Source organism: Crocuta crocuta, unplaced genomic scaffold, assembly GCF_008692635.1.
Source record: "Crocuta crocuta isolate KB4526 unplaced genomic scaffold, BGI_CrCroc_1.0 scaffold17, whole genome shotgun sequence".
NCBI classification, from domain to species: domain Eukaryota; kingdom Metazoa; phylum Chordata; class Mammalia; order Carnivora; family Hyaenidae; genus Crocuta; species Crocuta crocuta.
The window spans coordinates 1,071,892-1,093,458 of NW_027532041.1; the positions used below are offsets into that span (position 1 = coordinate 1,071,892).

At 43.2% G+C, this 21,567-nt stretch overlaps 1 protein-coding gene across 1 annotated transcript in view; it reads left to right on the forward strand.

Annotated features, from left to right (window-relative positions):
- WLS (Wnt ligand secretion mediator) overlaps nucleotides 1-21,132 on the forward strand; it is a 101,365-nt gene extending 80,233 nt beyond the window's left edge. Inside the window, exons 9-12 of the mRNA XM_077776382.1 lie at nucleotides 1,480-1,623; nucleotides 2,844-2,927; nucleotides 9,774-9,927; nucleotides 20,234-21,132. Coding sequence (XP_077632508.1) covers nucleotides 1,480-1,623; nucleotides 2,844-2,927; nucleotides 9,774-9,927; nucleotides 20,234-20,343 — 492 coding nt within the window. The 3' untranslated portion in view covers nucleotides 20,344-21,132. The remainder of the gene's footprint in view (nucleotides 1-1,479; nucleotides 1,624-2,843; nucleotides 2,928-9,773; nucleotides 9,928-20,233) is intronic.
- The last annotated feature ends 435 nt before the right edge of the window (nucleotides 21,133-21,567 follow it).

Below are 21,567 nucleotides of genomic sequence, written 5' to 3' on the forward strand. Positions count from 1 at the left end.
CTTCTGGTTGGTTGGCATAAACTCTGTCTGAGTCATCTTCATGAAGCAGAAGCGATGGTCTTAGCTTATCCCCTTTAGGATGCTGGATTTAAATATTTTATCTTCCTGAATAATATGTCAAGGGCTATGGGAGAAAAAGAGTCTCCTCTGTAATGGGGAGAAAGGTTAGAGTTGTATTATTTCCTGATGGATAATATCTTGTCATGTGCTGGTAAATAATGGTTTGTTTGGCCATGATGTTGATCTGGGCTTCTGAATATCACAAGAACTTTGTGAGCAAACTGTATCAGTCGTATCATTACCTTAAAGATGAGAGAGTTGAGCTCCCCACGACTCCCATCATTGCTTCCCAAAAAGTGAGCTGCACAACACAGGAAATACTCATAATATTAAGTCTACTTCAAGCCTTTTGCTGTACAGATATGATGGAGGTCCAGGAAGGTAAATAAAATGTCAGGTCCTGTAGCAAAAAAAAACTGTTATTTTCTTCATTCTAGGGTTCTGTTGGCTTTAGGGAAGAAAGAGAAACTCCATTAAATGTATTATTTAATGAAATATACATGCTGAGTTCACACTTATTAAAATGTTTTAAAATATGCAACTTGGAGGTAGAGTTGGAGCAGAAAGGACTTGCATTCAGGTCACCTGCCTCCCAAGCCAGCTCAGTGTACCCCAAGCCTTGGTTGTTCTCAAGTTGAGCTTTAAAGATAGGTCTCAGAGTTGCCCTGATAGTTTCAAAGTATATACTGCCCCTGCCCTCCTCTCCCGACTTGGCCGTCTGTTCTGCTCCCTGTCCCATTTGACAAGATTTCTCTGTGGTAACACAGACTGCAAACAGAACTTCCTCCCTGGTTTTACTTCAAGGACTTCTGTCCCATGCCCAGCATCCCTTCCAGCTGCTGTGGCTGCTCCCATCCCCCACTTCATCACCTCCTGATTCCAGGGTGTCTCCGTCTCCTTATAAATCCAAGGACTAACTAGCCCAGTAGTTCTCAAACTTGATCATACTTGGTTTCCCTGCTCTTGGAGAATCCAATGTCGTATATCTTCGGTGAAATCTGGGCTGCATTTTAACTCTGAGTGATTTTAATGCAGCGTTCTATCTGATCAGTAATTTGCAGCCGTATCCGGTATTTTAGTGCGTTTCAAATTTATTATACATACATACCTCCTGGGCATCTTGTTAAGAGGAAGATTCTTACTTGGTAGGTCTAAGGCGGGCCCTGGAGTCTGCATTTCTAACAAGCAAGGCTCTGTTGCTCTTTTTCCTTGCCTTAGAAAGCAATTTGGTTCATTCCATTCTGTTGTACTTAAGTGTCAGAAAAATCTCGATCACTACTGTTAGAATGCCAGGTTTTAATATTTTATCCCCCTGAAAATTGCCTAGCTATTTGGAGACAGAGAGTGTTTTTGCCGACAGAGTTGCGAAGTGCTTGTGTCCCCAGCTAGCCTGCCATTTCCTTTACTGGAAACCATCAGATGGCCTTCATCATTGTGGCTGGTATCTGCCTCTGCCTCTACTTCCTGTTTCTGTGCTTCATGGTGTTTCAGGTGTTTCGGAACATCAGTGGGAAGCAGTCCAGCCTGCCAGCCATGAGCAAAGTCCGGCGGCTGCACTATGAGGTGAGCAAATCCCTTGGCTCACACAGGGTCGGGTAACTCTCCTGCTTAATGTGTAAACACACACCATACATCTATGCCTGGAGATTAGAAGCCTTTGTTTCAAATACGCTTTGAGACGTTCTCATGTAATGTAGGATCTCTGGGTGAAATAAGAGGCTACGTCGGACTCTACAAACATGCTGCTGGCCTGCGTGGGTCTTGGGGTTTTCTGTGGAATATGTGCCTTTCTGTCCTCAGTAGGGGTGAACTTGTTCAGCAGGTTTTTCAGCTTTGGGACGGAATGCGGGTGATACTAGATGGGAGATTTGACTAGGGTAGAGTCAGGCTTTGGCTGGGGTGAGGCTTTAGGTAAGGTTCCCTTGCTGAGAATCAGCCTTGAGCCTGGGCTTCAACCCAGGTGATCTGACTGTTAGATTCCCAAGAGGCTACATTTCCCCTAAAATATCCAGCAGCTGATCAGATAGAATTCCGTAATCTTGGTTTATGTATTATGTGCCTCATTCAAGGGAAAACACTCAACATCCTCTAATCTCTAATGCAAGCAACACATTCTTAATTTTTCAAGGATCCCTTGGACGCATGCCTAAGTGGCTGTCCTTGGAGACACATGGAACTAATTCCTCCATGAAAAGAAACAGAAAGTGCAGAACCCCAGGGTTTATATATGCAGTGGATCTGCAATTGAATAAGAGGTGTCTCTCCCTGAAACACAGGTTCCCTTAAATCCTGCTCTCAGGAAAGCCTGGGCCCTTTCTGAAGCTTTGCCTGTCTCTAGAGCTGGAGTGACACATGAGAAAATTCAACCCAATCCACTTCATGTTGATTAATATGCACATTTCTTTTTGTTCACTGGAGCAGAATTTTATTACAACCACAGAAAACTTGGATTTGGTGACTTTGAACCCTTGCAGAGAAGCATAACCAGCTTAGCAGGGAAATTAGCAGCCTCACAACGTGCTGTGAATATAATTTCCCAGGCTCTGGTATCACTGTTTCGTGAGAGATAAGAACATAAGAAATATTTGGCCCAGTAAAATTTTCAGCCACATTCACCTCTGCAGCAGAAATGTTAACTATGTGAAATTATTTTACTAGTCACTTTTAGGGATTTGGTTTTATAGATTTCTTTAAAATTAGTTTTTTTATAGATTTATATATTGAGAAAAGGATTGGTACCAGCTGGGAGAGTGTTAAGCTACTCTTTTTCTCCTTCCTAATAGGGGCTGATTTTCAGGTTCAAGTTCCTCATGCTGATCACCTTGGCCTGTGCTGCTATGACTGTCATTTTCTTCATCGTTAGTCAGGTAAGTGGATCCTGAATGGTCAGGGTGAGAATATGCCTGGAGAGGTGACTCTATTCTGCATAGAAAATTCTAGAGAGCTGCTGAGGAAGGAGCAGGGAGGCTCTAATGCTGGGCAGCTCTTCAAACCGTGTTTTTAAGGCTGCTCCAATCAGGGACATACCACCTGGCCATAGGTGGATGGAATTTTCTCTTTCGATACAGCCTCACGGGAAGAAGTTGCTGAATAAATTAAAAGCCTGCAGCCAGTTTGAAGGACACTTACTTCATTTACTTAAGAGAAGGCACCTTTCAAGCCCTATAGCAGAACACCGAGAAGCAAGTATCAGTTTGATTTGATCCTTATCTAGTATTAACATAGATCCTTTTACAGTCCATCAGCCATTCTTTGCAGTAATTATATTGCCACTTAAACATGAAATATAATTCACAGGTCTCCTTGATAGAATCTTAACCTTTCTGCTGGTTATTTCTAAAACTCAAACTTTGGCTCTCTTGACCTCAATAATGGTAATAATTTTAAAATATTGGTAACTGGATTCGGAAAGTGGAAAATACTGTTTAAATCTGACATGTTACTTTTCTGTTATTTGCTGGAGCTTCACGAAAATCCGGCGGGGAAGTAGGGTAAGGTTTGCTATCCCAGTTGCTAGGATATGAAATCAAATGGCCTTCAAGACATTTCCCATTTGTGCTGTTTTCCAGCCAGGTGGCACTGTGGATGGGTTATTTCACAGTTCTAAGGTTGAAGTTTCTTATACATAGAATGGATGTCATAACAGTACTGCTGCAAAAGGTGGCTATAAGGATCACGGGAAGTAATGTTTGCAAAGTGATTTGCAGAGTGCCTGGCACATGGTGGGCAGGAATAGCTGTACTCTCGTGAGTAAGAAAAAGGGTAAATGTTGTGCCAAAGGACATTTAGTATGTGAGGGACCCGAACCCAGTCATTTTGACTTTTTTTTTTTTTTTTGCCAACTATTCTGTCATCCCTGTATTTGGCCCAAACTGAGAATGTAAGTAGTACAGATAGAGCCTTAGGTCCAGACTTGTCTCTTTCTGCTAGCTAATTTCCTCAGAGGGGCTCCTGTGCTTTTATTGTGCCATAGACACCCTTGGGCAACTTGGTGGAGGCTGTGGGCCTCTTCTTGGAATGTTTTTAAATGAGTCAAATAAAATACTTTGGATTTCAAAGGGCATCAGATATATAGGTATTTGCAGATATATATGTTACAGGTATTACAGATCTGTATCTATAATTGTGATTGATATGAAAATATTATTTCTGTTGGTGGCAGAATTACCAGCGGTGCTAATAGTAACAGGAACTTGTTTTCTACATTCATAAATGAAAGAAACGGTAACTTTCAGTTAGAGACCAGTGAAAATAAAGATATAATTATCCTCATTCCAGTTCATGGACCCCTTGAACTTTACGGAAGGACATCCAAGGGTGCCTCTGACCCAAGTTAGGAGCCCCTGGGGCTATGTGGACTCTGCCCACCAGGCGGTGTTAGTGTTGCTGTTGAAGGCTGACATGAATGTGGAAAAATAATAAAACAAATATGCATATCTGTCTTCGTAAGCTCTGCTTACCACATCTGCTGTGACCTACACCAATACTGTGTTTATATCAGACTGTTTGTTTATAAAGCCTTGGAAACTTCACGCGCACTCCAAATTCTGAATGAGTTTTTTATTCCACCAGCTGAGACTCAAACAAGGGTGTCTGAGGCCTGACTTCTTTGGCCTGTTCCCTCATGTGACCAAAGCGTCCAGTCCTCCAATGCCTCGGTAACGTGCCATGACACTTAATACAGCTGGTTAGGGGAGTCCGAGAGAGCAGGGCAGGCTTGGAGAAACAGAACCTCAAGTTAAGCTGGACTGAAGAGTAAAAGGCAGTCCCAAGATATGCTCTCAGGGAGGCAGAAGGAAAGGGCACTGGGTCCTAACACATGTGTCTGCCACCTCAGAAAGCTGAAGCCACACTCCCACAGTCCCCATACCACTTACTCTCCTGGCTCTGCAGAGGGTCCCTTCCACGTGTATTCGAGAAGGGACAACGGGCCGGGCCGATCTTTGAGGCAGCTACATGTTGCCCAAATTTAGCCTTGTATATGTTAGGCAGTGCACCTTTTTAAAGCAAGGTAGGCCAGTTCTTCTAAGGAGCAGAGTTTGTGGCTTTTCTTTGGAGAAAAAGATTAATATTCCATTGCCCCAGTATTTTCTAACACAGCTCCAGCCTGTGGCTGGCTTTTTATATCTGCCGCGACAGTCAGCCCGGAGTGGATTTCAACTCCAAGGGGGTAGCAGCGAGTTCTTTTGGATTCCATTAGCTCCTCACATTCCTCCTGCTGGGTTATTTTTTTAAGGTTTATTTATAGATATCTAAGACGTTTTCAGGCATAACTCTCAATGTCCCAGGTACTGTACTAATATAGTCATCAGAGGATTTATTTTTTAATGTCATTTTGGAATGTCTCAGCAATGAGCTCACCTGAAAGAAAACCTATTGGGTAACTTTTTGAAATAGATCCCAGCCTTAGGTAAAAGGAATGTATTAAAACTCCCATTATACTCTCGGGCTTGCTGAGAGAGCTTGCATTTAAGCCCCATGAAATATAATGCGAGGGGATCTCGCCAGGATATTGAAGCTCTGAGGCCAGGAATGAAGGGCTAACAGGAAGCTGTGGAATGCAGTGACCTTGAGGCTTTGTAGCTGGGTCCTGAGGGGCAGTCTTTTAATGCCTGCCATTTTAATGGCCTCAGTCATAGCAACCGAGAGATGGTACATCACAGTTTGGTATTTTAGCCCTTCCCCTCTGGAAAAGAAAGAGGCGTTCCGTTTAGAGGTGGTGGACAGTAGGGAACAGAAGTGCAATGCAGGGGAGAAGGTTACCAACCTTCACTAAGGGGACCCCCAGGTGCCTGACATTCAGGTCAAGCCACATGCAGCAAACTCCCAGAGAGCCTGTCCCCAGCTCTTTTGTGTGTGTGTGATCACTTCATTCTGTTACTTACAGAGGAAATGTTTCCAGTAAGAGAGCCTGTGTCTGGGATTTGGAAATCTTGTTGTTAAGTGGAATGTTGGTTGTCAAGACTACTGGGTGTAAAGGGATTTGACCTTCACTTGGCTCCAGGGGTATAATTGGGTGGTTTCACACAAAAGTAAATTGTTCAAATGTTAAATCAGGAAAAACAGGGACTTTAAGAAATAAGACTTATGCAGAGGGAAGATGATTTTCCTTTTTTTTTTTTCTTTTTTCTTTCTTCTTTTTCAATGGGGGCTATCTGATTTTTTCCTCCGGAAGTTAGAATAGGGTGAGTGTCACCTCTCTGCCTCGGCGTTAATAAGATTTTGGATTGACAGGGCCTGATCTGTTAAGGCTGCTTACTGTGGTTCATGTTGGTGGGAATGTTTTCAGATCTCAGGAGGTCTCAAGCAGATATAACTGAGAGAGGAGAAGAGCACGCACACACAGTCGAGTGACACTGTGTATACAGCTCATTTATGCAAATTCAACTCTTTGCCCTCAGCAGGAAAGAATACATTTAGAGATGACAAATTATGGGTATGGGTAATTCTGCAGCTCCATGCTAAACAAGGTGCATGTGTCTCATGGCAAAGATGAGATAGTAGGCACGGATCTGCTATGGCTCCTCAGGCCGCGCAAGTGCCTGTGTGCCCCCATGGTATGAGCATTCTAATTTCAGTGGTTCGACTGTAAAGTTGTACTTTGCATATATATCCAGTTTACTATGGATTACTCTGTCTAGGACATACACATTATTATGTCTATGACATATAGTGCATATATATTACTATATGGATTTGAGTGTACAAACCTGTGTATAATAATGTGCATTATAATAAATTAAGTGAATTTTCAAGGGAAATTTGGTCTTCCACAATAGTGGCTCTATATGCTAACTTAACACACTTACCCCTGTTTACAATAATATTCCTACTGTTAAGAATACCTTCTTCTGGAGTCAGAGCCATGACTTTTAGGCTGAGCGATCTTGGGCGAGATAATGTACCTCCCTATGGCACAGTTTGCCATATGTTGAGTGGAAATATTACCTGCTTACTATTACTAAGACTGATATCTTCCATGTAGGATTCTTACTATAGTGTCTGACATATTAGCATTGAATAAATATCAACTATCATTATCTTTGTTATTATCTTAAAAAGTCTTAGCTTTGCTAATATCTGTGTTAGAGAGCAATATTTAAGTGAAACAACACTTATTAAGACATTATTGATGTCTTACTTTTAAGTAAAATTCTTATTATTTACTATGGAATGCAATATTTTATCTTTATTTTGCAATCAGATATTTCCCTAGAGTGACTGTCTCTGTCCTCCCTTTCTATTCCCATGGATTTGTACCAACATTCCTGTACATGGCAGTACTTTTGCCTATATTCATTCAACAAACATCTGTCTATAGAATACCACTGTGTACCAGGAATACAAGTGGCTGTTTCCTTGAGATCAGTCATGCCAGTCCTGACAAGAGTCAATTTCAGTAAAATTCAGTATTCAGTATTCCCAGCTTATGTCATAGGAAGTAGGGTCTCTTGCAGGCCCTTCCTTTATTGAGGGGCCCACCGCCTTAACAGAGTACAAGAAAATCAGAGCTGCTTTACTCCCTCTTACCCATAGTGCCCAGCCCAGCCTCCCTCCTTCATCACATACAGAAGGGTTCCCTATGTTATGACAGCAGGTGCATATATTTCCAGGAACTATCTTAAGACTTCCTCTCCTCTTTCATTATATGCACTAAAGTCATCTTTAGTATGCCCTAAGTACAGTCATTTTTATAAATTTAGGATATTCTTCGTTAAGGAGAGTGACATTTGGAGACATTGCTAAGAAGTCAGTCCTAAGTAGCTTGAATGTTCTTACATTGGTCTAAAATCAATAATGGTTATGAAATTCTTTGCCCAAAAATATTTCTGAGCACATCATATCAAGTGAATTATTTTTTAAAATAAACAAGAGTTTGTGATGGTGGTTTATGCATCACAAAAACGAAAAATTATATATCACCAAGGCCAAACTAAAACTGGTTAAGTCTACAATTAGTTAACCCAATTAACTGACCTGCCAGGTCTTTCAAAAGGAAACACCTGTACTTACAGCTTTATTATGCCTGGGGCCCCTGGGGTCATGGGCTATAAAGTCGGTGTCAAATGAATACAGACCTATTGCCTCATGAACAGGAAGTGAAATCTGCCTGCTTGTTTAAGTCATTAACATTTAGGTATAACTTACCATCTTATACTTTAGCTTCTAGAAGAAGGGGCTCCTAGAGATGGTTTGCATAACCCAGCCTCATTAAGTTCTCACAGGAACGTTTATCCAGTATTCTTTTACTCCCATTTAAGATGTCCTATAGCAAGCAGAAGTGGTCAGAGTCATTTCATTGATCTCAGAGCTGGCACAATTTTTAGTCACTTGGGTCAGCAGTTCTGTTGACAGTTTTTAGTGTAATCCATGTGTCATCAGACAGCCCTCCAGACAATGATCAAGTCATTAACATAGACAAAAGCAGCCTCAAAACATTCTTGTAGAATTGTAAAGCGTATGAAATCTTCATAATTACCTTCATGAGTGACACTTACATAGAATGGCAGTGTAAGACCTAAGATTTATTAAGTGCTTACTGTATGTCAAGAAATTTCTCTTTTTTAGTTTTTTTTTTAATGTTTGTTTATTTTTGAGAGAGAGACACACAGAACATGAGTGGGGGAGGGGCAGATAGAAAGAGACACAGAATCCAAGGCAGGCTCCAGGCTCTGAGCTGTCAGCACAGAGCCTGACGTGGGACTCAAACCCACGAACAGTGAGATCAGACCTGAGCCAAAGTCGGACTCTCAACTGACTGAGCCACCCAGGCACCCCATGTGTGCCAAGAAATTTCTAGGAATGTGTTTACTTAATTCTCCTTAGTAACCCAGCAAGTTTTTATACTGCACTTAAAGAAATTGCAGTTGAATCTTAATTTTACTTCTCTTATATTAAACAGAAGTGTGAGTGGTGAAGTCTGCATAGAATCCCATCTCTGACTCCAAGGCTGTGTCTCTCTGCTTCCCCACACTGCCCCACAATGGAAAGCTACTCACTCTTACTCATTTGCTTCTTTGATCAGCTTGTCTTCATTGAGCCACTGTGATGCATCAGGCACCAAGGGTATGGTAGTAATCAAGTCAGAAATGGTCTCTGCCTATAGGGAGTTATTTCTAGCTGGGAAGACAGACAGCAGAGAAGGAGTTATAGTTAGGGATAAGTGTGATACTCAAACACAGTTTCTTTCTTTTTTTTTTTTTAATGTTTTATTTATTTCTGAGAGAGAGAGACAGCATGAGCAGGGGAGGGTCAGAGAGAGAGGGAGATACAGAATGGGAGATACAGAATCCGAAGCAGGCTCCAGGTTCTGAGCTAGCCATCAGCACAGAGCCCGACGCAGAGCTTGAACCTACGAACCATGAGATCATGACCTGACCGAAGTCGGGCACTTAACCAACTGAGCCACCCAGGCGCCCCAAACACAGTTTCTTTAAATTAAGGATAAATATGTACTGCTGTTTAAGGAAGAGATACTCTCTGGGTGATTCTGATGTACAGCCAATGTGAGAACCACTGACTTTGTACCTGATACACAGTAGGCCCACAGTGAACCTAAATTCATACTGGTATGATTTAGATTAAAAACGGAGTTTTACATGGCCCTTTACTTTTCCTCTATGTAGAAGACAAATGTCTTTTTGTGTTTTTGTGTTGGTTGGTGTTCTGTTTCTTCTTGGTTCTAATTGAATGTCACTGTCCTTTTTTCATAGGTGACTGAAGGCCACTGGAAGTGGGGCGGTGTCACAGTCCAAGTGAACAGTGCCTTTTTCACAGGCATCTATGGGATGTGGAACCTGTATGTCTTTGCTCTGATGTTCCTATATGCACCATCTCATAAGAACTACGGGGAAGACCAGTCCAATGGTGAGTTTCAGTCTCGTTAGAACAGTTGTATTCAGGGTATAGACTTTAGTCTCTTCAAGGCTCACGTCGCAAAGGCACTGGGGTTCCCTAGTCAGACTTTCCCTCCAGATGTCACTGAGCACAACCCTAGGGGCTGGGGAGCCAAAAGACAAAAAGCCAGCATAGGTGGATATTTCTTTAAGTCATCTTTTTTTTTGTTTTTAATGTTTTATTTATTTTTGAGAGAGCACAAGCAGGGGAGGGGCAGAGAGATAGGGACTGAGGATCTGAAGCAGGTTCTGTGCTGACAGCAGTGAGCCCGATGTGATGGGTATGAACTCATGAACCGCGAGATCATGACCTGAGCTGAAACAGGATGCTCAAACGACTGAGCCGCGCAGGTGCCCTGTCTTCTACTTTTTTAATCTTTAAACATCGAGAATATTGCATTCTAGCCTGAAATATGTGCCAGTTTTAGTATAAAACTTAAATTTGCTTTCCTCAATTTTTTGAGCAAAATTGACTATTGGAGATTATGCTATATTTATTCTTTTGGTTTGAGAGGAAGGATCTTAAGGTATCAGGTAGAATGGAACTAGGTGCTGAGAGTTGAAGATTGAACTGGCTTTATTTTTTTCTCCTCTTCATTCTACAAGGCTGTTTTTTGCCCTGCATCCAGACCAATAGCTATTTACCTGTCCCCAAGGCCTTCTTCCTAAGGGCAGTTGGTGCTACAAGGAACCTTAGGGAACTTAGCCCGTCTGATTATTTTGTAGGTGATGAAACTGAGGCCCAGAGAAAGGAAGGGCTTGCCTGGGGTTTCTCTCCCAGCCATAGGGAAATGACTGTCCCTGCCTAGGCTGTGCTCTTAACTTGGAATAGGTAACCTAGTAAGCAACAGATCTGATGGCTTCTTTTCCTTTGAATACTTCGGCCTATGCTGTTTGGCTCCACCCTTATTCTTCCTTCTCTTTTTCACACCTGCTTTACCCGAGCCATTTACTTGCTACTCCTCAAACATAAGGTGTTCTTTCTCAAATCAGAGTCAGTGCCCTTCACTGTCTTGGAGTAGAGATCAGGGCTTGAAGGTCTGCGTGTCTGCTGTGGCACCACAGGTGGGCCTTGCTCATAGGAAGTGCGTATCATGTGTGTGCTGAATGAATGGATTCATATCCTATGTCCATTTGGGCCTAATAAAACCCTACCCATCTTTTGGGCTCATTCTAAATGTTCCTTTTTCTTGAAACCTGTTCCTTATCACCCCAGTTGCAGATGAGCAAACTGTGTTCAACAGAATATTGCTGCCATAGGATATTGATAGGTTGTAGTAGTCAAGCAATTTGAGAATCATTGGGGTTTTAATCAGCATTAATGAGGTTTTTACTTCAACACGTCTTAATGCCTTTAGTACAGTAATTTTTACTAAAGGTCTTTTTAAATGAGTAGTAATAATAGTGTTTCCCCAGATTATTTTTTATAAAGTTTATTTTGATAGAGAGAAAATGAGAGAGAACCAGTGGGTGAGGGGCAGAGAGAGAGGGAGAGAGAGAATCTCAAGCAGGTTCTGCGCTGTCAGAGCCCAGTGTGGAGCTTGAATTCACAAACCACGAGATCATGACCTGAGCCCAGATCAAGAGTTGGATGCTTAACAGACTAAGCCACCCAGATGCCCCTCCAAATTATTAAACCATTTGGCCCTGGACCCTTTTTTTCCAGGCACTATATTTGTTTGGAACAAGTGTTCTGAGTGTTCGAACAGACTGAGGGAACATGATTACACATTTCACAGGACACTGCATAAATGTAGTAGATGAGTTTGCCTGTGCCTTCCCTTTCCTGCTGGCTTGTTAATTCCTTAAGAGCCAAGGACAGGTTCTTAAGGTATGCTTTGAAAGTATTGATTAAATTAATGCTTTAAAAATAAGAGTTCTAGATTAGCTTTCATATTTCACAGATGGGCCAATGATCTTGAGAGTTGGGGTAAAAGGAGGGGGTGATGACATGACAGATGATGTGGGAAGTGAAGGGCATCTGTGTTGAGGGTTGGGATAGTGACTAGTCTCAACCACCATCTGCCTCCAGTACTATACCTGCCACTTCTGTGCAAGAGCATCCTTCAGGCCTGACGCCTCCCTACTCCTCGGCTGGGTCACACTCAGTATGGGAAGTGGGGGCACATAGCCTCTCAAACAGTAGACCTTCATAACACCAGCAGGAAGGGATTCTGGGCTTGTGAATAAGAATCTTGATTTCATTTCCTGGTCACCCTGTTGGACTTTGACAGAAATCACATGTACGTGTCTGTGACTTGAGAGTATTAAGCAGGAACCCACAAGGTGAAGTTCCTGTCTTCCAAGGAAATACCACATATACAGTCGCTAGACTTCCTGAGAAGTTGGAATGATACAACTAATGGGTGGTAGTTTTTGAATACTGATCGTGTGCTAGGCCACTTTATGTAAACTATTCTGGTTGTTTTTGCTATGTGACCAGTGGCAGGCTGCTTAACCTCTCTGTGTAACCGCTTCTTCCAACTGTAAGTGATCTCTTTAAGTCTTTTGGAATCATAAAATTCTGTGGTTTTTTCTTCCCGTTCACAGAGAATGGGCAGAAGAGCACCTCCTGTCCTAAAATGGCAGCCCAGAGGGTGATTCTGTCATAGGTTAGGGGTTTCCAAACGCTGGTGAGAATTTTCCCGTCGCAGCACTTTGAGGCACATGAGAGGCCGGAGTGGTGGCCCAGACTGCAGTGGTGGGGTGACTGCCCGCCATGTTATTGGACCAGATGCTTGATGTGCAAGCCAGATGTCAGGCAGCTCCTGTTAGGACTTCTTACTCTGCACAACAGCCACCCCCTGAGGTTTGAAACCTTGCAGTTGAGAATAGCACTTGATCTGTTCCCCATCAGAGTTTTGTTTTGTTTGAAGGCAGCTTGACCTGTAATTTCAGAGAAAGCTCAAAAGCTAGTTCTCAGCAGGTGGTCAGATCCCCCAAAACCCTTGCCAACTGGTTTTCAGAAGTATTCATGGTTTTGTTTAGATTTTTTTTTTCTGGATTGTCACTATGGCTCGGATGTACCACTAGCATTTAGTGGCCAGATTCTAGGGATGCTAAGTGTCCCGTGATGAGCAAAACAGTCCCTTGTACTAGAGAATTACCCTGCCTAAAATGCCGATAGGCCCATGTTGAAAGACATTCTTCAAGCAGTTACGTGGGCTGACTCTTCTGGGACCCTGTTCTGATCATAAACATATGTCACACAATTGAGCAGTTCTGTGATGGTGACATGATCAGCTGTGACTTCACAGCAGCCCATGAGCACATCCTGACAGTTTGTTGTACCCTTCCCTTCCCACGTGGCACCATGACTTTGTGCATTTGGAAGGGACTCTTCCATGTTGGGTTCTCTGATCATTTTCCTTCTCTACCCACTTTCATTTTCATCTCGTCTTCTGCCACCAGACCACGCAATGTCTCCTAGGAACTGTGGAGCGTTTGCCAAAATTTTGAAGCTCCTTGGAAAGAGCTAGTTTGGAATATTACTTAGAAACCTAGAAAATGAACTCCTGGATTTTAAAATTCTCTGGGTCTCTGGATGACATCCCTTCTCCTCCCCCAGCCTTCCCATGCTCCTCTTCCTTTCTCGTGGAAAGTTTTTATTTTTAAGTTGGCTTGGGCTCCCCCACACCCCCACCACCTTGCATTTAAGGTCTGGAGCCAAGAATTCAGATCTTTTGCTATGGAGAATGAATCCCAGGTTTACGGTGCTTTTTGCCTTCGTGAGACGGATCCTGGATGGACCTCTGGAAAAAGCTCCTTTCCAGGAACTTGTCAGGCAGTTTCTGATGCAGCTAAAGGGGATAAGGAAACAGAAAGAACATTGAGAGGGGTTGTTTTGTTTGGATGTGGAGAGAGATGCCAAGAAGTGTCAGGAGGGAGTGGGTAGGGAGGACATGAAAGCAGAGAGCATAGACTTTGCTTCTCCCTTTTGGTCAAGGAATGGACTGGGAGAAACAAAGCAGATGGCTGGATCTAGAAAAGGTCAGTTTCCAAAGAGCATTTTTTTCCCTTATATATATATTTTTTCTCTTTTATTGTGTGCATCAGATAGCGACCCTTAGAGATGAACCACTCAGTGCTTCAGTACTTAACACTGTGCTGGTTTGATAAGATGGAGTGACATGAAGCCCAAAGGAGTGACTAAGACACAGTCCCTGCTCTCAGGGAGCTAATAGCCTCATCTGAGAGACCAGGCTTCCTTGACTGCCTCCTGAAACGCGGGGTGTGGCGGAGCGGCTCCAGGCCAGAATGCCCTCATGTTTTTAGCACCGATGGGTGCTGTGAGGATGTGGAGCTATGGGTTCAGTCTTGTTGGTTGATTTACCATAGCTGCTCGTGCCAACATGTTTACATGGGCCAATTTTATATATGTACCTATATATGTGACTCTGTGTCTATGTATATATGTTTCTATGTAAACATTGTATGTGGATGTGTACATATATGTATACACACATATACAAATGTGTATAATATTTTTTAATTTAGCAAAAATATTTTAGAACTCTTTCTTTTAAGGACCATTCACATTTTCTGTCCTGCTCCTGCTCCCTTTTCATTAAAGTTGTTCTTTTTACCTGTTTCCATAAGCAACTTGTGAATCATTCTGGATGTCTTCCCAGGCGGGAACGGATCTTAGCAGGCTGATGTTAACCTTAGGCTAGAACGAAGGCAGCATCTCTCAGGGGTTCAACATCGGTGTCCTGCACACACGACACACTGCCCAAATCCCCTCAGCCACCGGTTCATGTGGGGGGGAAAAAGTTGGAGCTGCTTATAAAGTCAGGTGATTCTTAGTAATAGCTTTCATTTTTGTGTTCTTTTGTCTATAGAACTCTTGTCAGAAGGTTTTAGAAAAAACTGAGAAACGGAATTCCTGACTGGATGACTATGACGAAGGGAACAGGAGACACTCTAATTGCCAGCTGGTTCCTTTCTATTTCTATTCACACTAAATGTCTTCTGTGTGACACACTCATTCTGCTGGGAGCCACGGCAGCGGCCCCGGGTCCCATGTCATGGTAGCTCGCTACTACACTGCATCAGTTTTACTGCCAGAGGCTTCTAAGGTCTCCTGCTGCTTGTTTCACAGAAAAGGTGGCTTTGGCTTTTGTTGCCTCAGTAAATGTTTGGTTTGAGTCATGAGGCTTTGACAGTGGCTGCCTTTTATTGAGGCCTTCCCCTTGGTTGCACATTAGATGACCCACCCATGGCTAGCCTGGCTTCTCAGTGTCTGTGAGCAGTGATGGAAGTGGCTGGTCTTCCCACCAGGGCTGGGCTCAGACTCGGAAGCGGCTCTCAATATACTTTTCCCATTTCCTAATGAAGATGGAAAGCAGGTGACAAGCCATCACCAGCCTAGCACCTCTTGCTCTGTTATATGTAGTTGGGCACTTTCTGTCTCCTGCTTCTTCCAAGGCTGCTCTCCTCCCAATGACCTGATCTCTCCTTTCCCAGGCAAAGTAGACCATTTTTTCCGGGTCATAGAATGACCATCACCCCACTATGATAGGAGATACCTCAGTCACCTTTTTGGGAGTAACTTTCTGCTTCCTAAATGTATCAGTTTGGCAAGGCTGCTGTTACAAATACTACAGATTGGGAGGCTTAAAGAATAGAGATTTACTTATTTTTTTACAGTTCTGAAGGCTAGAAGTCCAAGAGCAAGGTGTCCCCAGGATTGACTTCTTCTGCAGTTTCTTTCCTTGTCTTGGAGATGGCCATCTTCTCTCTGTGCCTTAACATAGTCGTCTTTGCTCTTTGTGTATATGTGCCCTCATCTCCTTTTCTTAGAAGGACGTAGTTCATATTGGATTAGAGCCCACCCCAGTGACCTCTTAAAAGGTCGTTTTAACTTAATTACCTCTTTAAAGACCCCAGGCCCCAATATAGTCACATTCTGAGGTACTGGGAATTCAGACTTCAACACATAAGTTTTCAGGGGTTATAATTCAGCCCATAACATTAAGATTTTACTTACAACTTCTAGGTTTTATCGTGTCCCCCCTCTTGAAGTTGCCCAGAACTCAGTTTCTGGAGGTACTTTGGAGGTGGCTGGGGAATGGGTCATCCTAAACTGCTATAAACCACCTCACTGGTTGAAAGCGATTGAGAGATGGCTGAGTCCCAGGGTTCTTGAACCCTGGCCCATCAAGGCCAACATGCCCTGTCCCCTGAAAGGGGTCACTAAAGCCAAGCCATGCCAAGGCACACCTATTTTCCGGTTCAGGGTTTGCCCCTAAGCCCCAGTGGGGAACATGAGTGCTGCGGTGCTGGGCTAGCCCAGCCATACAGAGTGGCATAGGGAGCATCTGGACTGGCCTATACCAGGAGAGTCTTTGTGGGTATTTTAATGAGCACCTACTACATATCAGATACTGCACTGGTTATTTACATTCTTTGAAACGTTTTTGTTTTTGTTTTAAGATTTAAAAAAACCTACCATCCACTTTATTATTAACACCCAAAATGTAGGAAGGACATAACCATAGAGTAAACAATAGTCCTTTGCATGGACATAATTTAGCTTTACAAATACTATCCTCTCCTTGTTTTTCTCCTTCTGCTATGAACCAGGCTGGACTTTATTATAGAGAGTATTGTTTGAGCTTAGCGTTGAAGAATAGGAAGTTGGTAGGTATGGAACTAGAGACAATTCCACAAGAAAGAATGAAGTCAAGAGTGTTACAGAAAGAACATAAGGTTTGGAGGTAGACATAGGTTGTTTGGAATCCTGGCTCCAGTATATGTTGAGTACGACATAAAGAAATATAAACCCATGATATGGGAGCTTTCTGGCTTCTAGATCTGGGTAATGGGGTGTTCTTTTGCCTTAGTTGTGGTAGTGAGGCCAGAATTAGGTAGCCCCATTCATATTCTGAGACTGATGGACCCCAGATTCTGTGAAACAATCTTGGAATTATCATAGCAGTTTTTCTTCCTTTTATACTAAAGTAGCCACAGATACACATGGGATGGGCATTAAGTTGCTGCCAGTCTTAGGGAGCTGTGGTTATTGTCGTCTGGTTATAGTGCGGTTTCTATAGCGTTCTGTGGCCCTGTGATGCATTCCAGCCAGTTAGAATCCAGCAGCAGGCAGCTACACACCTTTGGGTGCAACATCATAAATATGGATCCATTGATAGTCCTTGGTGATTAAATCCGATCCCAGAGATTGGTCTCATTTTGCAACGGTTAGACAGAAACAAGCCTCCATCTCCTTGTTAATTAGCTGAGAGGAGCTGACACCAAAACCAGGGAAAGAGACTACGGCAAACTGAAGAATTCTTTGCTTTACCTTCCTTAATATATTTTGTTCCCTTTTATTCTGCTCCTTCCCACTAAGTAAGAAACCTACTACATTTTCAGAAAGGGTGTTTTTTTGTTTTTGTTTTTGTTTTTTTTGGTCTTAGATGGGAAGAGACTCTGCACATGTTTGTGCACTGAGTAGCAGGAGCCAAGAAAGAAAGAGAGTAACAGATGGAGCAAGACCTTGGCAGAAATAGGAGTTGATGGAATTTGGAGGGGATGGAGGGATCCCCACTCCTGCAATGTTAGTGCCCACATTCACCCCCTAAGGGTACAATAAAAGCACACATGGATCATAGAGTTTGCTAGCCAGACACCCATGGCTGGGTCCCCATCCCAGCTCTACCAGGAGCAAACTGGGCCACATGAGAGAATAATTTCTCTAATTGCCTGTTTGAGCCTCAGTGTCTTCCTGTCTTAGAAAAAAATACAGGTCATGCTGAGCCCCTAATCGTGCATAGGATAAATACTCATAAATAATAGCGCTCTCTACTATCCGTGCACTGATATTGTGTGCTATACATTCTTGTTCATCAAATGCAAAAGCAAAATTAATATGCTGAACGATTCATCCAGATTAGTGCATGTACATATTTATGACCATAATGCATTGCATGTGGACTCCTGCTTTGCTGGCAGATTCATTAGCTGCTGGACACTAGAATATTTACAGAAGAATCAACATAGCCTAAAGGTTGAGAGCCTGGATTCCAGAGCCTTACTGCTCCGGTTTGAATCCCACATGATTAACTAACCTGGCCCTTGGGCAAGTTACTTAACCTCTCTGTGCCTCAGTTTTTTCATCAGTAGAATGAGAATGATGACAGTAGTATTTCTGTCAAAGGACTGGTATGAGAATTAAATACATTAGTATTTGTAAAGTGTTTAGAATAGTGTCAGGTACATGATAAATACTATAATATGGGTACTCATTAAAATAAAGAAGCCAAAGTAATTTCGGCTCAAGTGATCTGTAGAATCATATACATTTTTTAGAACATGCTAATTAGAATCACATTTTAAGCTTAAAGAATTACCCTTTGGGGTTCAAAACCTGGGTAGAATTACATTCTAGTGTCTATTTTTTAAGTCTTCAGTGAAAGAGAGTCTTTAGGTAAACACTTGGAGATGCTAATGGATTTACTGGGGTGGGCGGGACTCTCTTTGAAATTTTGATGACTCACACCCACATGCAGATCCTGACAGTGGCTTTGAAGTTTTGATGGCTCACCCAGATGTGCAAATCAAGAATTAGTTTTGAACAAGAAATTTGAGGCCTCAGCATTGTGCTAGACTGAGGAGTGGGCTAAGTTGCAGCAGTGAGAATGCAAGCTAGTGACCTGGGAAAATTTACTTGTTGTACAAGGCACGGTTCAGCATGACCCCAGGGGGTCTTGTGTAAAGCGTCTGCAGCCTTTGACCCAGCTGGTCTGTGCCCTCGCCCAAAGGACGATGAAGCTGGACCTGCTGGAGGCCAGGCCGATACCCCCTTTATTACTTGTTCTTCCCCTAGTCCTGTGGATTGGACCCTTGCCTCAGTAACCCCCAATAACCATTAGCTGTCCTCTGCGCCAGCTTAGATAGGACTGCTGCTGAAAGTAGGGAGTCTCTTAGGTAGAGAGTTGCAGACCAGCATTTCATAATGAGACTGACTTAGCCCTGCTGAGAAGTGGGTCTGCAATAATAGCCGTGGCACGTGTGAAGGGCACCAGCCAAGCAGCCTGTGGGACCAGTATGTGGGGAGACTCTTGGGGTTCCGAGCCCGTGAGATTCTTTGATGCCCTACAATTAATCTTAGACTAGTGATAAGAGATCAGTTGAAAGCATAGGGCCAAAGCCTGCTTCTAAGTTTCAATCCCAATTGAAAACAGCACTCACTTACTAAATTCCGCACTTTGAATTAGGAAACATGTTAGTTCCAGAAAATACGAAATTATGTGTACATGGTATAAATTTAAAACTCACAAACATAACCAGCACCCCTTTCTGCAAATACAGAAATCCGTGTGCACCCCACACAGACAAGTCTGAGAACAGTTGGGCCCTGATGTTTTCCATTTTCCCTTTGCCAGTTATGCATTCATTTACTTTGTGTCATGGCTGGTAGGAAAACGCTTTAATTTACAGAAGCTTATTTATTTCTTGCTAGTGGAGAAAAGACTACATTATTCATTTTAGCAGAGGCACACACCTCTGTCACTGACGATGGCCCCCCAGAACACTGGCGCTGTGTACAGAATCCTGGGGGCAGCCCAAAACTCAGAACGCATTTCTTGTACTTTTTTTCCTGGAGCAGAAAACTCTAAAATGTTTCTAAATGTGTTACATGCAATCCCCTGCCCAATCTGTTGGTAAATATAGGCAGGTCTTGTTCCCCTTCATGTGGCGTAGCTGCTTTGGAAATTACTCACATCGAGTGGGGACGTGCGTCCCTCCCCATCGCTGGGGAGGCGTGTGGTGCTGGCTTAGCCACAGCACAGGGCTTGGAGTCAGACTTTCCTTCCCTGGCCTAGTTCCCGGCTCTGTCATGTGTCTGCGCCTCTACCTGGGGCAGTTACCTTACTTCCCTCCCTGTTTCCTCGTCTGTAAAGCTACCATGCATGATCAGCGTGCTCACCTGGGGTGGCTCTTGTGAGAATTAAATATGATTACATATAAAACATTGTGAATAGCGTCAGGTACAAAGTAAGCTCTCATTAAATGTTAATAATTACTACAAATGATACAAGCATTGTGCTGACTCATCTGTCATTAATACCTCTTCTCTGGGAGACAGAAATGCTATGAAAGTACTGCAGAGTCTGAGTAAAAAGGTTGGGAGTTAGCCCTGCGCATGTGTGCCCTGGGTGTCTCTGTAAGCTCAGTAGGTGAAAGGGGCCTGGGGTTGGGGCAGTTGGTACTGAGGCAAATCCCAGCTTTCTTCTTCCCTGAACAAATCTAACATCAAAACCCTGTTTCAGGTGATTTGGGTGTCCACAGTGGGGAAGAACTCCAGCTCACCACCACCATCACTCACGTGGACGGACCCACCGAGATCTACAAGTTGACCCGCAAGGAGGCCCAGGAGTAAGAGGCTGCGGCACCCGGGTGCAAAGGAATGCTCGAATGCTCGAGGCTCTTAGCTGGGGTTTCTTGGACCTGCGGCATGGACATTTGTCAGTTTGCCTTCTGACTGTAGCTCTCGGAGTAAGATTCCTCCTGCGGCCACTAATGCGTTGTGTATAATAACAAAACCTCTGATATGACACATTTTCTGTGATCATTGTTAATTAGTGACATAGTAACATCTGTAGCAGGTGGTTAGTAAACCTCATGTGTTGGGGGTGTTCTCCTTGGGGGATGGTTTGGGCCAGATGGGGTCTATATGGAGTGGAATTATTTGACTCTTTTTCCTGTTTTAGATTCTAGGATAGATTTTAACATTTTTTGCAGCCCAGGATAGGCTGACGTCATAGTCTTCTCAATCCTAGTCTGTGACCACTTGTGGTGTTTTGTTTTTCTATTTATATCACCAAGTAGCCTATTGAGTTAATATTTAAGTTGTCGATAGATATGTGTCCCTATTTTTTATGGCATAATATAAAATAACCGAATCTCATGAGAAGGTCTGTTACGCCAGGGGCATTTCAGCTTTGAAACCAAATCTGTATATCCAATACTAACCAGTCTGTTGGATGTGGGTTTAAAAAAAAAAATGTTTGCTAAACTACCCAAGTAGGATTTACTGTATTAAATGGCCTTTGGGTCTGAAAAGCTTTTTTAACCCCTTGCTTAAAATGTGTTTTCTTTTGATAAGATGCTTCCAACAGCCTCCAACAGTGTAGATCCGATCATTTCAATAAACCTGTACGTGTACGCACATATGTATATGCACACGCCGCCGTCCTGCCCTTCCAGCACACGCGCCCCCAGATTCTTTTCCTTGCTGAGTCTGTGGGGTAGGGAGAGGGTGGGGAAACAGCCTTATGAAAAATTAAAATATTTTGCCACCAAATCAGAGTGCTTGGGGATGGTATCTATTTCTGGAAACGGTAATATTTTCTGTGCTGGGTGGTTAACCACCACCCCCGCCCCAGCCACAATGAGTGGCCACAGGGGTGGGGAAGGGAAGTTATAGGATGTACAAGCACACAGCTGCCCCCACCACCTTATTCCCACTTCCCCAGTAGCCTGTTTCATTGTATTTTAACCCTGCCTTTGAAGAGACAACATGGTACAGCAGAGAGAAAGGATACTGGGTCTGACGTTAGAAGGCTCAGTTTCCTGTCAAAGGTCTCTCATTAACAATATGACC